This window comes from Onychostruthus taczanowskii, unplaced genomic scaffold, assembly GCF_017590055.1.
Source record: "Onychostruthus taczanowskii isolate IOZ18803 unplaced genomic scaffold, ASM1759005v1 scaffold1, whole genome shotgun sequence".
NCBI lineage: Eukaryota > Metazoa > Chordata > Aves > Passeriformes > Passeridae > Onychostruthus > Onychostruthus taczanowskii.
In genome coordinates, this window is record NW_024496525.1 from 31,166,403 (window position 1) to 31,182,927 (window position 16,525).

The 16,525-nt window shown below is 47.5% G+C and overlaps 1 protein-coding gene across 2 annotated transcripts; it reads right to left on the bottom strand.

The window, feature by feature from the left end:
• Positions 1-2,777: 2,777 nt before the first annotated feature.
• Positions 2,778-12,307, bottom strand: CKB (creatine kinase B). 2 transcript variants are annotated; one of them, XM_041395674.1, is made up of 8 exons: positions 12,231-12,307; positions 10,515-10,702; positions 9,879-10,033; positions 8,841-8,973; positions 7,780-7,951; positions 6,211-6,334; positions 5,325-5,514; positions 2,778-4,738 (listed from the first exon to the last, which is right to left on the bottom strand). In XM_041395674.1, the coding sequence occupies exons 2-8, from the start codon at positions 10,690-10,692 to the stop codon at positions 4,560-4,562; spliced, it is 1,131 nt and encodes a 376-aa protein (XP_041251608.1). In that variant the 5' UTR covers positions 10,693-10,702; positions 12,231-12,307; the 3' UTR covers positions 2,778-4,559. The 2 variants fall into 2 exon arrangements, with proteins under 2 accessions (XP_041251608.1, XP_041281036.1); XM_041425102.1 differs by lacking the exon at positions 10,515-10,702 and adding an exon at positions 11,154-11,366 and having other exon boundaries at positions 12,231-12,305.
• Positions 12,308-16,525: the final 4,218 nt, after the last annotated feature.

Consider the following 16,525-nt stretch of genomic DNA (forward strand, 5'->3'; position numbering starts at 1 on the left):
ATGGTAAATTAAACTTTTGGTTTTATTCTGAAATTGCATTGAAGAAAGCTCAGGGTTGCCCATTCTTGTGTATTTTTAGCTGAACTTTTTCACATTCATTAAAAACTTCAACGTTAACATTTTTCTACCCATTTTCCTGGGTGTTGAGCATGAGGCATTCTGCCCTTTTAAAAGTTTAATTCATATATATATATATATATATATATGGTATCTCAGTCTTACTCACCGGCTGAAGGAGAAAAACAAAAATCTTTGGTAGGTTTCAATGCATCTGAGTTTATTTTTACCCTGTCTGATACTGCAGAATTTCCCTGCTAATTGTCAGTCGCAGGCTGAGCTCACGCTGCCAATTTGATCACTAGACTCACACTGTGGGTGTAGCAGGTACTGCTTCTCACCTGGCACACTCAGCCTGGCTCTGTGCAGCATTTGGACAAAAAACCCCACCCAGATGGTGTTTCAAAAGGTGGGGGAAGCCCGGTGGTGCAGTAGTGACACCTCGAGCAGCCCTTGCCTCTGGCCAGTGAGGTGCTCAGGGACTGGGAGTCCAGGGCAAGTGGCCCATATGGACCTTGAACAGCAGCTAGTCTGGGGCTTGTATGATTTCTGTGTAAGAAAATGAATCTAACATGCTATAGCCAGGGGAAGAGGGTCAAGCAATGCAAGAGGCCCAGTTGTGATTAGTTTCTCATCTTGTGCTGAGGGGTGTTCTCCATCGCTGGGCAGGGCTCTCCACCACTGCAGACAAATAAAGCCCAACAAAGCCCCATGATGGTGGGGAAGTGCCCTGCCCTAGTCAGGGAGAGCTGGAGAAAATGTCACCCAGGCTATTTCCAGCTTTGTAACTATGTTTTTTTAGGAGGAGGAAAGGCAGACTAGCCAGAGGAATGTGGAGCAGCCAAAGGAGCCTGCTGGCCTGCTGCTTCCCCAGGGGAAAAGCAAAGCAAACAGGAGATGAAAAGCCAGTGATGCCATCTCCATCCTCAGACGAGTGCCTTGCCTACCACACTACCACATTTTTTGTGTGTGGGTGGGTGGGTGGAGAAAAGAACAAAGATCACTCAAAGTCTTCTGCTCAAGTTATTCCATGTTGCGTAAAAATATGGTAATGATCATCTGAGGACAGGCTGGAGCCTAAACCCTCCCAGGTGAGTGCTGGAGACATTAGGCAATAGCACCTTCCTTTTGCTTCTTGGCCTAGCAATGGATGCTGAGCAAAATGGAAAGCTGGAAGAAAGCATTGCCCTGCCCTAGGCTGTGGTTGGAGCTGAGCAAGAATCCTCTGCAGAGAGCCGGACTGGAGCAGGAGCCTCCTGTGCCCCAGGCAGAGCACTCACCAGGCATCCATCAGGTAAAACCACCTGGCTTCATCTCTTATTTTTGTGAGAGAGGAGGCACACGGTTTTGCCACCTTGTCCCAGGAAGCAGGAGCCTCCCTGGAGCAGCTGGAGCTGCTCGGGAAGAAGCCATCGTGTCCGCTGGTCTGGCTGGAGGCACAAGGGAGCGTGTGGGGAGCTTGACCACTTCTCTGAGGGCTGGGAGCCTCCCCTGCCGCCAGGGCCAGGCTGTGGTGCTGAGTCCACAGGAGGGTGAGACACCATGAATCATTTTCCAGTAGATAGCACGGAAGTGGGATAAGGAGCATTTAAGCTGCCAGTGAGTGTAACACGAGAGGCAAATGGTTTCCCAAACAGATTCATTTCTTGAGCAAGGACCCTGGGGTGCCAGCAGGCAGCACACTGCCTGTGCCACACATGTCCAGAGGCAAGGCTTGGCACCACACCAGCCAGGGCTGGGCAGCTGCTCCCTGAGGGAAGCACAAACAGGAGGAAAATGTAATGACAAACACAAATTTCTCTTTAGAACATTATAAAAGTGGTGCATGTCTCGCAGCCCCCAAGGGACAATGTGCCAGCCTGGAGGAGCAGGGACAGTGAAACAGGAAAACACAAGGGGCTGCCTCACAGCAGCAGGATGGCAGCAACCATCCGTGCTCCCCAGTCTACAGGGGAGAAAAGCTCAGCTGAAATGTCACAGGAAAGCCCAAAGATGGCCCAAAGGGCTCCTGGCCCCTCTCCTCCCCCAGCCCATATCCCCAGCACTGCTGGAACCAACAGAGCAGTCCCTGCTCCAGGCCTGGTGAGGACGCTGCCATCACTGTGGGCTGTGATGAGAGCAGGAGCCACATGGCTCCTTTCCAAAAGCTACAGGACACAGGTTCCCTGGATAAAGCACAGCACTGGCTGATAACCTTCCTGTCCTCTCCTGCCCCATGGCAGCCTGCCAGCACCTGGCACCATTTTGAGTGCCCAGAGCACAAGCAAGCTCCATACAATCCATGATGGGCACCCAGGGCACAAGGGTGAGTAATGCCAAAGACTAATCCAAAGCTTTTAAGGTGAGGGGGTAGGAGCTTTAATCTCTCTCTTGATGAGAGGTTTTTAGAAAGTCCCACCTGGGGTTGGTCACAGCATCCACCTTTTGCCAAGACACGATGCTTTCTCAGAAATATTTGCAATTGCTTTGTACAAGCTGAAACAAAAGCACAGTCGCATGGCAGCAACACGAGGGAACACAGCAAAGGTAGTGCGTGGGAAAGAAAACCAATCAAAAAGAAGTATTTTCTAGTTGGATGCAGGCATTAAAGACTGGCTTGCTGCTTTGAGCACAATTGTTTAGCCAGCTACAGGTGCTGTCTCACTGCAGGGACTCAGGAGCTGAAAGCAGACAAATGTAGCAGCTCTGATGGGTTAAGAACATAGGAGAAACAAGATGCATAGAGAGAGAAATGTTTTTATTAGTCCAGCTGATATAGCTAGAAAAAATATAGACAAGTTTTCAGGCAACTCCTTTCATTAGGTAATTGCTGTGAGCGCAGTAACGACGCTGTGTTGAGGAGAGGCACCACTAAATGAACACTCTCTGATTACAAGAAGCAAAACCAGCTATTTGCCAAGCATCTGTGAACAGTGACATGAAGCACAGCATGGGGGATCTAAAGAATATACAGAACCAACCGGTTGTCTCTTGCACCATTTTCTCTTCCCTGCTCTCACAAGCTTCGTACAGAAAACTCCTGTGCTGATTAACTCAAATACAGGAACACCCAGTACAGAACAGAACTCTTATATATGATCTCCTCTCCCCCACCCAATTAACTTTGAAACACATACAAAGCTGTATTAAAAGGAAAAAAAAAATCTTATCTGAAATGTTCACTCAGCCTTTTCTCACCAAAATTAAATTAGCTTACTCCAGCTGGAATCATCTCTTCAGCTAAGTGACAGCCTGCAATCACAGCCTTAGAAATATCACAGCCTTTACAAAAGAAAGCTTCAGTTATCTACACAAACCTATATAAAGCTGCACGCCAAGGAGCTCTGCATCAACCTCTCGTCATGCTCCCTTCCATCAAAGCTGTGTTTTAGCAGCGGGTAGAGCTGTTGAACAGGTGCATCTGCATGAGCTGCAAAGGTTGCTCTTCCCGAGGGTCGATGCTCCCAGTTAGCAACACTTGTGGAAAATGCAGCTCCTGTATGTTAATAATGTGATGCTTCCACACATGTACAGCCATTCTGAAGAACAGATCTACTAGATGCAGTCTTGAGCTCATACCCAGAGAACTACCTGAGTTTGCAAGCCAGGCCCAGTTTGGAAAAAGCTACTTAGCATGTTTTAGTTGACTGTACTGCTCAGTTTTAGGTTCATGGGGCAACTGGTGCAGGGCCAACTAGAGTCAGCTGACTAAAGCTCATTAGCTGGTATTTTCCTGTAAGTGGCAGCTTCCAGCTCCCATCTCTGCCCTGGCTGAGCTAAAATCACTTGAGAAGCATGGGCTGAATTAATCTAGGTTTCACCTCACCCCTTACACTGAAAAGAGCAACTGGTTGATTACACTAGCTAGGTTGCAGACATGCTTCTCCCCACAAAGCAGCTCAGGGTCACTAATACCATGGGCTGGAGTCTGACCTCAGAGCCTGGCCCTGCAGCCCCGAGGGCCCACCTGAGAAGAGCAGCAGCCCTCTGTACCCAGCCCTGTCTCCCCTCCCTTACAGGAACCAGCCTGGCTTGCAGTACTCAGGATAATGAGAGTTTACAGTTGGCATGAGCAGATGCACAAGTCAAAGCCTTGGAGGTAGGGCATGTTTGCAGTGACTCATGTTTAACATTAGTTCTCTAATTTACAGCAACTACAATCAAGTTAGGAGGTTCAACTTCTGAAACTGCTTTACCAACATTTCAACTCGGCTGGTCTGCAGCAGCACACCGAGGAAGATGTGCTTGCACACAGAACCAGACCACCTAGCATAACTATGAAAACCAAGTCACTTAAATCTCAAAGACATTCAGTTAACATATCTAAGACATCTCAGGCCAAACAATAGTTTATTTCATTTCATTTTCAGCAACATCTCAACCATCAAAAAAATAAACTCTAACACAGATGGATGGAAGACTTCTCTACAGTGTAACTAAGTGGGCTCTGACCCCAAGGGTTTGAATTGGAGTGACATTTTATTATTCATCCAATAAGTTAGGAAGCAGGAGAATAAAGTGCTTTATTTCTGAGCTGGCATGAGGTCATCAATGGACTGGCCTTTTTCAAGGCGTTTTTCCATTTCAATGAGAAGCTTCACTCCATCCACCACCATCTGCACCAGCTCCACCTCAGAGAAGCCAAGACGATCGGCATTGGAGACATCAAACACTCCTCCAACAGCAGCTGTGTCCACACCACCTGCAGCAAGAGATTCAGTTACAACATTGACCCCAGCCAGAGCAGCTGAGCCTGCCTTTCTTCCCTCCCTAGCTTGAGGCAGGACACAGCAGGACCATTCTCTACAAGCTGCCACTGGTGCTTCATCCTACATGCAGGAAGATAAAGCCATGTGTGACTGCCAACATGAACCACAGAACATGCAATTAGGCCAGCTCGTTATTCTTCTGACCCATGAGCAATCTAACCTGAGGTCACAAGTACCCACTGGAGCCATCTCCTAGCCATAGGTTAAACCAGGATTCCCAGCATTGCTTATGAACAGTAACAGCTGCCCCCAGGTCCACCTTATACCTGGTGCTCAAAATGACACACAAGACATCAACTAGATAGCCAAACAAAGTACATACTAAGTAGAGCACTGGCATCCTCAACTCCTCCAATATACAATTTGAAAACTTTCTCTCCATGTGCTTTACAAGGGTTTCCTTTGCAGGGTGTGACAGGCACTGACTGTATGAACCAAGAGATGGCTTTGGCCATAACCAGGCTTCTGCTGGTATCTTAGGGCAGACTGACTCAGCCCATCAGCGTTACCAACTCTCACCTGTGCCTCGTTTCTGCAGCCGAAGCCTCTTGAGGACTTCTCCAAATTTCTCATGTTTCCCAAGGTGTGGGAGCTTGATGTGCACACCAGCACGGAGCCCTGTTCCAAGGTTGGATGGGCAGGTCAGGATATAGCCCAAGTGTGGATTCCACATGAACTCATAGTTTTTGGCCTTGAAGAGACTTTCTATCTATAAATAGAAAAGATGAATGTTTAGATATTGTTCTATACCTTAAGACTGTAGAACATTCATTAGTGCTCACTTGCAGCTTCAGTCACGCAGCAACAACCAGAACACTCAGAACAGCTATTTCAGCAACATAAGCCCCTCCCTATGGAAAAAATGGCCACCAACAAGGGGCTTTTAAGGCCTTCATCTTGCTCCTAGCAGTGAGACAGGCTAAGTTTAAAAGCTACGCTCCTTATATCACTACCTGTTGGGAAGCTGGATTTAACACAGGTCAAGCTGGCACATCTCTTAGGATCAGGAAAGGGGCTGGTAAAGCTCAAGCTCATATCAAGACTAGAAGTAGAGAACTTGAGCCCAGCTTTGCCCATGCACATTCAAGCCATTTCTCCTCCTCCCCAAGGTGTCTCAAAGCTTTAGAGAACTATGTAGAATTTCTGTAAAATACAGTTGAGACATTTGGATAAGGGTGCCACCACATCAAGCAAACATTCTACAATTACACAGCTACAAGGCTTTTTCCCAAAACACCTGTTTTGGAGCCCTCACAGCTCTAGATCTCATCAGGGTGTTCTTAGAGATCCAGGCTATGAAACACAACCATGGAAGACTCCAGAGGGGGCTTGAAAACTGCGTTCTCAGCTCTAACCAGAGAGCCATGTGCCATTTGAACACACAGCCCAGACAACAGTGATTTACCTTTGTTAGCCCAGTACAGAAGCGGCTGAATACTTCCTTCATGTTGCCACCTTTCTGCATGGAAATAACTCTAAGGTGATCCTCCTCATTGATCCAAACCAGGAAAGTCTTGTTATCATTGTGCCTAGGAGACAAAGCAATCAGTTTGCTGTCTTGCCCACCTCACATTTTGAAGATGGCCCCAAATTGCTCATCACTACAGTTTTTAGTACAAGAGGCTCACGTAGCTCCTTCAACAAGACTGGTCTTCCTTTTCCCCACACAGGACCTGAGTGAAGCTGGTAGTTGCTACCCTGCTCTTTTCAAGAGGTAATTTAAATTGGCCTTTACAGAGTGAGTAATAACATGACATTACCTAGTCTTACAGTATCAAAACCTGTAACACCCTCATCTCCCTAGCTCAATTGTGGCTCCAGTTTACAAACTAAGGTATTACTGCTCAGCAAATATGCAGAAAGGTGATCAGTAGACTTTGAGGGAATCCTGTACAATAATGGTCATAATGACACCATGTGTAACAAGCCTTTTTAGCAGTATTTTGTCCACTTATGTCAAACTGCACTTTGTACCTTACTTTCACCAGAATTTTAGATCAGGGCTCTTCAGAGATGCTCTGTAAAAATCCTCTGAACAATGGGCTCCTCCTGCCCCAGCTTGCAGCTGACAACAAGTACTATCATCCATGTTTATCTTGCTGGTAATTTCTGAACTTGATTAGGATCAAAAATTAGCTAGTACCCGAGGAAAGTTATTTATGCAGACAACACTAAGACATTACACACTTCAAGTCTGTAGATTAGTCATGCTCAGATGACAGCACTATCTGGTGCTGGCAATCTGCAGGTAGATGATGCAATCTTAAAGGTGACCTACAGAAACAAAGCATGCTTCCTCTGGGTTGCACTGAAACAGCTGCAGTAATAAGACTGTTGATAAAAACCTAGCCCTTAGCTTACAAGGAGCAAGTTAATTATGCTGCAGAAGCTCCTGAGATGCAGTTTTATGTAGGTGACCTACATTTAAAACAAGAAGAATCCTTCTATTCCACACCTCTGCATCAGTCAATTCCTGTCACCAAGTCTCTGGGGACACGGGGGAGATGTCATCACTAGCACAGATAAAGCCATAACAGTCCAGCACCAGTGAGTTTCTGCAAGCAGAAGTGAAGAGACTACAAGGGAGTAACTATGCATCCAGGATCAACCGTGACATTGACAAGCTAAGACAATGCTATGGTTTGTACCACAAGTTACTCTCAACTCTTGTGGGAAGAGCCAACTGTAGTGGCACATCTGCTCCTTTACAAGTGATCTACTTCCACTGATTGAGTTTTTGCATGGTTCACTAAGCCATGCAAGCTCTGGTTCTGGGCTAACCAAGCTGGCTTGTTCTTACCAGCATAAGAACACTTGTCCAAATTTTGCTGGTTAACTGCAAGTTCTCCACAGAAGTTTCTCATCAAATACAGTAAGAAAAAAGGTGAGAAGCTACTATTTTGCCCAACAGTGCAAGTCACCACCAAAACAGCAAGACTAGCTCCTATGACACCTTCCTCACAGACATACTCACCAGATACCCCTGGCATCAGGCCAGTCTCGTGCCATCCCAGATGCCAACAGAAGAGGAGAAACCGGCTTGTCAAACAAGAAGTGGTCATCAATCAGCTGCTGCTGCTCTGCATCAGTCATGTTCCTCAGAGCATAGTACTTCCCCTTGAGATCACCATCCAGACTACCCAAAGCTGAAACAGAAATTTTTAGAATGGGACTAAAGATTCCACACTTTCCCAGCACTTTGGAGACCACACACAAAGTATGGCAATGTTTGATCTGCTGGGTCTGGTTCCTCCCTTGCTTTCATCTGCAATGGCAATGCCCTTGTGGCAGAACCTGAGGCAGTATCAGATGATTTGTCTGCACCTTCCAGGCTTATACAAGTAACCTTTGTTCCCTTACATGCAGTATAGAATCATTACTGCTGCTGAACTGCACAAATGGAGACTGCTTTTCTTCCAAGGAGAACCAAGGTTATGAATATAACAAGCAGTATTATTCTAGTCAAGGACTGTTACCCTGCCCTTCAGAGGTTTTGAAACAACTACACTCTCAGCCTCCAGAACTGCACCTTGAGCACTGGGAGGCAATAGAAAAAAAAAAACAGCTGAAGAGTTTTACTGAAAACCAGGGCTTATTCTAGTCAGCTGCAGATTTGGAACCAGACTACATCTCTAAGCAAGCTGAACTTTAATGAAAGTCAATTAAATGCAGCCACAAAACACTGCACCCCATGACTCAAGCTCTGTAGTTGCTACATACCTGTTACATTTCAGGTTTGAGCCCTGCTGAACCAACCTCTTTCCCCACACACACAGACAGAAGCTTTTGAGATCAGCAGAGCACAACTTTAATGCAGCCCAACTTCCCTCTGCCATGTGCTCTGGCTCTCAGCTACAAGCTGCAATGCTGAGGCAGCTCTCTAATGCAATGAGCCTTTTCCAGGGAAAGCTCCATGTTCAGACTAAGCCTCCAGGGAGGTGGTTTTTGCCAAGTGCCTCCATTTTCAAACTGCAGAGAACGCCTCTTGCACAAAGGGCAGACCGGTGTCCCCGACGCACCCAGCTCTCACTTTACCTTCAACAGAGAGCTTCTCGATAGCCCGCCTCTCTCCTCGACTGCAGTGCGGGGGAAGGCAGAACCCACGGATGCTTCTGCCAGTTCTGACACGGGAACTCAGCACGTAATTGGGATCCAGGTCATCACCTCCCTACAAGATCAGGAAACCAGCAAGGACAACCCTGTTACCAAGATACCTAAACACATGCAGCCCCCATGCATTTAAGAATGCACTTTACACCTGAGGCACTGACTCCCTGGACTGTGAGCCAGTGCCTCAGTTCAGTGCTATTTTCTTCAGCATCACATCAAGTATCTGTGTAGCACAACTCCTGCTCTGAGGTCAAGGCTACAGCTACTAAGTAGCCCTGGAAGACAGGGATATGACCAGAACATCAGTTCCATGTCCATTTCAGACTGTGGTCCAGGCTTCTGTTACCCCTTACAGATTTGCAATCTAGAGATATCGACATGAGGCAAAACCTTCTTTAGGTATTTATTCTTGCAAATGAGAATTATTCATTACTGTTCTCCCAAGTCTCTTATTTTCAATATGCTTTATGGCTAGCAAATCAATATGGAGTTACAAACTCCCGGAGTTTAGTTTACAGTAACATTTAAAACCCATAAAATGATTAAGAATCCCTAGTCCTAGCTGTAAAAACATTTATTTGATAGCATGACACCATCAGCTGGTAATTAAGATCCAAGATCAGGCAGAAGAAAGTTTTTAAGTTTTATGATAGTCCTTGACTTCCAGGACAGCACTGTTTAGTTTGACTGTTAGAGCCCACAGCTCACAGAAACACACACCAAAGGTGTTTGGCACAACCCATGCTGCAGCAGCACCTGAAAAAAGCTCCTGCTGCACACAAGCTGCCCAGCCTCTGACATCCCACAGCAGCAAGCTCTTCGGGCTGACTGCACCAGGCTCACAGCCCAAGTGTCCATGCTCAGTGGAAGCAAGGGGACAGTGCCTAAGCAACCAGCTTAGGCAACTGCCAACAACTTTACAGTCCTCAGACCAACAATCTGTAATTGATCAAAACTCTATACCTGCAGGTTATCAGCATTCAGGTCAGTCTTGTGCTGATCACTTGGCTTGTAGCCACCATGCCTGTCTTCAATAACTGGATCAAAGAGCTCCTTGAACACTTCATAGGATTCTTCATCACCAGCCACGCATCCTACTGTCATTATGAAGGGATGGCCTGGAGTGGTAATAAAGTCAGAAGAGCTAAGTTTGGGTGACATTTGGCTGTACTCCAGTGCAGCACTAACCAGGCAAGTTCTTTAGTAGCAAGCCTAGTCACTTAGATGTTCATTCTTACATAGAAACATTTGGAGAGACCCTACATTTTACACTTCATCCAGTTTGTCAAATGCAGTGCTATGGAAACCCATAGCTATTGTCATTAAACCATGCTCATTTGTAAAGCTTGGTTTAGGACAAATTTGCACAGCACATCTAATTTGACTAGCTAATTTAGATCACTGCATAGAACTTTATGTCTAAACAATCATGCTTTGCTGCAAGCAAGCATGCTTTACTTTTTGCTCCTTCTGCTACAGAGCTACAATTCTGTAGTCTGCTCATAAATGCCACCTCCACAAGATTAGTTTTAAGTCACCATATTCAAAAGCACCAGTTACTTCAGCTGGTTCACACGGAACATTCCCAATGCATTTTACCAGGATTATCAACCCCAGTCTGAATGACATCATCCAGGGAGAAGCCACTGGGCGTGACTCTGTCTCTCAGTTTCTTGTATAAATCCAGGGTTAGAACTTTGGCCATGTGGTTGTTGTGGGTGCTCAGGTCCGGATACTCCTCATCAGGAGGCAGTCTCTGATTATTTAGTTGGGCCATTTTGATATTGCTAGAGTAAAAATAAATACTGTAATGTTAACATGTAAACACATCTGCTCCCCCTTTTTCATAGAAGTGCTAGAAAACATCACGTAACCAGTCTGGAATAGGAAGAGACCAAGACAGCCAGGTAAACTGACATTTTTTCCCCCCCCTCCTCAGATGAGTTATAATTAGAATGCATTTGGTTTGACTTTTTTTTTTTTCTCTTCAGATTTAAAGTATTTAGCAGAGCAGTTACATAATTGAAGTGTCTGGGAATTGATATGTCAGATCACAGCATGAAACACAGCTTGATGGAAACATGGCCTCTCAACAGAGGCATGCCTTTAGAGCAGTCTCTCATTGCTTTAGATTTGTCCCTCAGTATCTTGAGAACTTTGGGTTCTCAAGCATTGTCAAGAAGCACTTCCAGTCAGGAGGGAGAACAGATCATTATGCAGACCTAACAATCCCATTACCTGGGTTGTCAACCCCAGTCTGGATACAATCATCCAGGGTAAATCCACTGGGAGTCTGTTTATCCCTCAATTTCTTGTACAGGTCCGGGGTCAGCACTTTAGCCATGTGATTGTTGTGAGCTTTCAGGTCAGGGTACTCCTCCTCAGGCTTGTACTTCATCTTCAGGAGGTTGTGGCTGTTTGAGAAGGGCATGGCTAACCCTACCGCAGTCACTAGGGGAGAAAGACGGGAAGCCTATCACGGGGGGTTTGGCAGCCTCCGGACCGCCCGGGGGAACGCCAGGCACCCAAAAGGTCACCTTGGCTCACGTTCCACCCGCGCCCTTCACACCTTTGCTGCTACACCACCTTCCGCAGGCGCCGAGGCAGAGCAAAGAAATAAGTTCTTCGCCTCCACCAGCCTTGCCCCGTCCCCACCATCCCGGCCGCAGGGGCACAGGCTCTCCCGCCTCCCGGGGCGCCGCCCGGGTGAGGGGACGCGCCCAAGGTCGCGCGGAGCAGCCGCTGCAGCAGCGGGCAGACCCCGCGCGCGGCTCCGGGGCACCGGGGGCGGCCGCGAGCCGGGGGCGCTCGGCCCGCCGGGACCCCGGGCCGGCCGGCAGGTGAGCGGGGCGGCACCGCCGCACCCTCGGTGCGCGGCCGCGCCTCCTCTCGCCGCTGAAGGGCGAGGGGAGCCGGAGGAGCGACGGCGCCCTCCGCGTCCGCGGACACCCGGCCGCTCCCGACCGGGGAGGGGAGGGCAGCATCCAACAAGCCCTTACACAACAGACGGCTCCCTCAGGGGACCTGGACGGGGCGAGCGTATGTAACTACCCTGCTAAATACCGGGTTAATCTGGTTTTAGATCCCAACCAGCCCGGCGAGCACCTGCGCCGCTCCCCGCGCCCGCCGCCCCGGCTGCGCCCCTGCCCCGCGCCGCCCCTCGCGCCCCTCCTCAGCCGGACCGGCTCCACCCCACACAGCGGGGGGAGGAAAAAAAAAAAAAAGAAAAAAAGAAAAACGGGGAAAAAAAAAAAGGAAAAATTAGAATCCTTTGTTTTTAAGGCTGCAGAATACCTCGGCTGCCCCGGGACTTACCGCGGGCTTCGCAGCTACAGCAAGAACGTCCGCGGCGCTCTGCCTACCGCACTGCCCGAGTCCGAGTGAAGCTCCAGCGGCCCCGCCGCGCGTCTTTTATATAGAGCGTAAGCCCGCGGCCCATTGGCCGTTATTTATAGCCCATTCATTCCATTGGGCCGCGCCGCGGCGGGCGGGGCGGGCGTTGCGCCGCTGGCCGGGCCCGCGCTCGCCGCCATTTTGCTCGGCGTCGGGGAGGTCGGTTGTGGGTGGCGGGACCCCGGGGCCGCTCCCGCGGCGCTGAGGCGGCCCCGGCGCTGTCCGTGACTGCCGGCGCGAGGGCCGGAATCCATCTCGTGTGCCACCGGCCAAGGCGTGCCACCGCACACCAACGCGGCTGGTTGCAGGCTTCACACCTTTGCCAACACCTTGGTCGAGGGCTCAAACGCGGGTGTGCCAATGCATCACTCCAAAATAAGGGTTGTGTAGCGTGCGGAGCGGCCGTGCCGTCAGCCTCGAGAGCGGCAAGTGTCCCGAGCTGGCACAAAGCCCCGAGGCGGCTGCGGATGTGGCGCCCAGCCCCCGGCAGCCTGCTTCCCCAGAGGGGGGGCCTGCACCTCGCCTCCAGCACCTGCGAAACCGTGGGCTCTTTTACAGTTTAGTTTGAAAGGAAGTAGGGTGATTGTGTAAATCGCAGTGAATCCTCTGCTCTTGTCATGTGCCCGGAAAAAAAAAAAAAAAATCTTCAGCTTTTATTGGAGAGAGGGTGATTTCCTGCTAAAGATAGGCACAGGAATTCTGGGATCTGACCCATTCTAAAGCTCACCTGAAATTCACAAAAATAGGGACTACCACTGTTCTTTCTGTAGGAATGAGCAAGTTTGTCCCAAAGCTAAGATGCAGATGAGAATCCTGCTGTTTGCAGAAATAGTAATATGTTAACAATGTGAATTAGTATCTTGATTTGACTTTCACCTTTACATAAGAGTATCTTTATCTTTCTCTGACGTGTTTCTCACAGCAGAACCCGTGTTTATCCTCCTGTCCAAACAGAGTGTATTTATCCATGAGAGTGCAGATCTGAGTTCCAGAGTTGCTTTCCTTGACATGAGCTGTGAATGTCAGGAGACATCACCTGAAATTTTCCCCATCACAATCCTTTCAGCACCATGACCAGTACCCTCACCCCTAACAACAAGAAGCGTGTGCGCTTTACAGAGCTGCTTAGGACTTAAAAATAATAACATACATATAGAGGAAACCATTGCAAAATAAAAAGCCTAGACTGCTTCAAATAAAAATGTGCTGTGTTTGGCTGCCATCCAGAATTCTGAGTTATTCCAGGTCTGGTAGACTGAGATGCTGAGTATACAGGTCTCCAGGAGAAGCCAAGGGCTCAGCATCTGTGCAAGTCCGGTCTCAGCTTCCGGATCAAAGAACAAATCCTCTCTCTTGGTCTCCTCTGCACTTTTAACCTCACAAAGTCTTCCCCTACACTAGTAGTTTCACACAATGCTCATGCTTCAGAATAGTGTAAATTGCAAATAATGCGTGGCTATACAAGTATTAAATTATTGTAAGTGTAAAATTGTACCTAGAGTCCTCAATAAATTACAATATAAATGTAATATTACTGGATTACCTCAGCTGCAAACATAATTCTGATTGTGGATTTTGTTTAATGTAAAACACGAATATTTTATTTTATTCTTAATTTGAAACAGAAATATACTTAAGCCACTTTCTTACATTATGGCATATTTTTGTGGTGGTTCTCCACAAAAAGAAAAAAAAAAGCCAGTCAGTGTAGGTTCTGAAGGCTCCTTTTATCTTATTCCTTAATCTATTGCCACACAAACAAAGAAGCAATCAACTGTTCTGTAGTTTAATTGTTCAGGAGATTTGTGGAGTCAAGGTCACCTCAAGATCCAAAATCCAAGGATCCATTTCATTGCATATGCTCTTTTTCTCCCAGTCTTGCAGAACAGGGAATACCAGTCGTAGTGAGCAGGTACAAGTCTCAGTGTGCCAAACATTACAGCACTTCCAACACAAACACACACCTCTTCTTCACAGAACTTGGGTGACATGGAGAGAGAGTCAGGAACACAAAATCACTAAAATATATCCAATTTACACGTTTGACAAACAATGCATCCTCTACCCCCCTCTTCTCACCACTATTTGACAAATTTCTAGCATGCAGTAAGTCAGAAGTGGCTGGGTTTTACTCAGACAGCATTTAAAGATTTGCTGAAAGCTGTGTGTAAATTGGATCCTATCTTTGTCACAGCATTCCGTGCCAGCTTCCCTAGTGACTTAATTACAGATGCTGTGCCCTGTGTCAACAGCCTCTGATCACCCGCTTTATCTGCCTCATCTGCTGGGAAACACTCTTTGGATAAGCCTGTATGGCCTGTTAGACTGCGATAAAGGCACCAATACTCACTTTCCATGCTGGGATGGTATCTTAGTGAATACTGATTTATATGCTACATTTCCAGTTGGAAAGGTGGGCTGATTACTCCAGAGATCTTTGCACTGAGCTTTAACAATGAAGAATTAAGGGAAATTAATCAAAGGCCATGCAGCTAACTTCCTAAGAGGCTTAATTATAAATGTTGTGTGGTGTGCAAGTGCAAGAGGAGATGGGTGTTAGCTAGTGAATGTGTCTTCTGAAATTACTTGCGTGAACATAATATGAACCTGAAGAATTAGGGGATAAACATCATCTTGGAAACACAGAACAATATTCCAAATTAGGAAACAACAGGAGAAAGTGGTTTGCTGTGAGCAACTGAATTGTTTCCAATTCCTAATCTACAACTAAACACCACTTGAAAATTAAACGTAACACTCATGTACCAGTAGATTAAAGAAATTGGCCATAGCTCCATCTGCTTAACTTGTCAAATGAAACTTCTCTTCCCATTTATCACTTAAAATGTATTTGCTTAGTTATTATCCTTGGTGTATTTTTTCTCACTGCTTAGGCAGGCTATTGAAAATTACTGATTGTTTCCAGTGAGCTGAGTGCCTATGGAAATGAGGAGTTGCTGAGTGTCTCAATCCTGCACACAGTCAGGCCCACAGTGATCTGAACAGCAGCCCATCATGGGAAAGAAAGGACATGAGAACATAAACAATGACAAATATAACCAGTGACACTAAAAATGACAGAAAATTAAACAAAGTGGGTGCAAATATAAAGACACAGTAGAGCCATGATTGCTAGTCAGAAAAACAGCTGAGTAGGAGTTTGCAGTTTAAGAAACCTCTGAAACTGCATACATTATGTTTAGATTAGATGGAGAAGAGTTTCATAACTAACAAAGACTACTGCAATTATGCTATGGGCAGGTCAACACCATAACAAAAAATATGTTCTCACTGAAGGTAATGGGAAAAAAAATCCCTTATTCTTGGTGTAACCACATTAATTTAAAGAATCACAGATCATCATCTAAACAGCTCTCCGTTACTGGGTTTGTGATTGTGAAAGGATGACTTTTTCTCCATTATTGTGTATTACAGGTTACTGGTGAATGCAGCACAGTACAGAGCGTTATCTGATTTAGCTGGGAACACTACCTGCACATCCAGGGTGATTCACATGCTCCCTGCTATGCCCATCCCGCTCCCATGCCAGGTGGCCTGGGCTTGTTGTGAGCAGAAGATGAGGCAATATTCTCCTCCTTTGCTCCTCCTTGCCTCCTGACTACAGCCCCCGTACCACCAGGGCAGGCAGGGCTCTCCGCATCACTTCGATCCTAAACACGAGACAGAAGTAGGAGTTAGTAGCATGCTGTTAGAGGGTTAGATAACAATTCTGCTGCTTCTGAGCCCACAGTGTGGTTTCTCCTGCAGCCTTATGAAACCCCTGTGAAGAGCTTGGTTGGCCTCGAGCTGCCTTTCCCTGAGGCTGCCCTGGGGGAAGGGCATGCAGAACTTTCTGGAAGCTGTCTGCCTGGGGGCCATGGAGGCAAAGCCCAGGTCTGCCAATGGCAAAGTCATTCCCTGGGGAAGGGGCTTCAGCCCTGCTGGCGGTGGCCCTCGGAACACCCTACACGTTCAACAGGTGATGAACGCCAAGTTCCCACTGGGGCTATCAGACCCCATTGCAGCTGTTCGCAGTGACCCACTGCGACCCGTCAAGTTCCAGTGACAGGGCAGCTGCCCGAGGCAGGAGCACTCCGCCGGGGTGCCGGGGGGCTGCTGTGGGTGGTCACTGACCGTCCCCACTCCTCAGGACCCAGCAAGGAGCGCTGAGAGGCCGGGGCGGGGGCGGTCAGCAGGGGACTGCGGGAAACAGGCGC

Excerpts from the sequence above, each read along its gene's own strand:
- CKB (XM_041425102.1), bottom strand. The coding sequence starts at position 11,346 with ATGCCCTTCTCAAACAGCCACAACCTCCTGAAGATGAAGTACAAGCCT. Across the intron at positions 6,335-7,779 it reads CCTGATGCCAGGGGTATCTG|GCACAATGATAACAAGACTT; the intron begins GTGAGTATGTCT and ends TTTGTCTCCTAG. Across the intron at positions 5,515-6,210 it reads TCTGTACTGGGCTAACAAAG|ATAGAAAGTCTCTTCAAGGC; the intron begins GTAAATCACTGT and ends TTCTATTTATAG.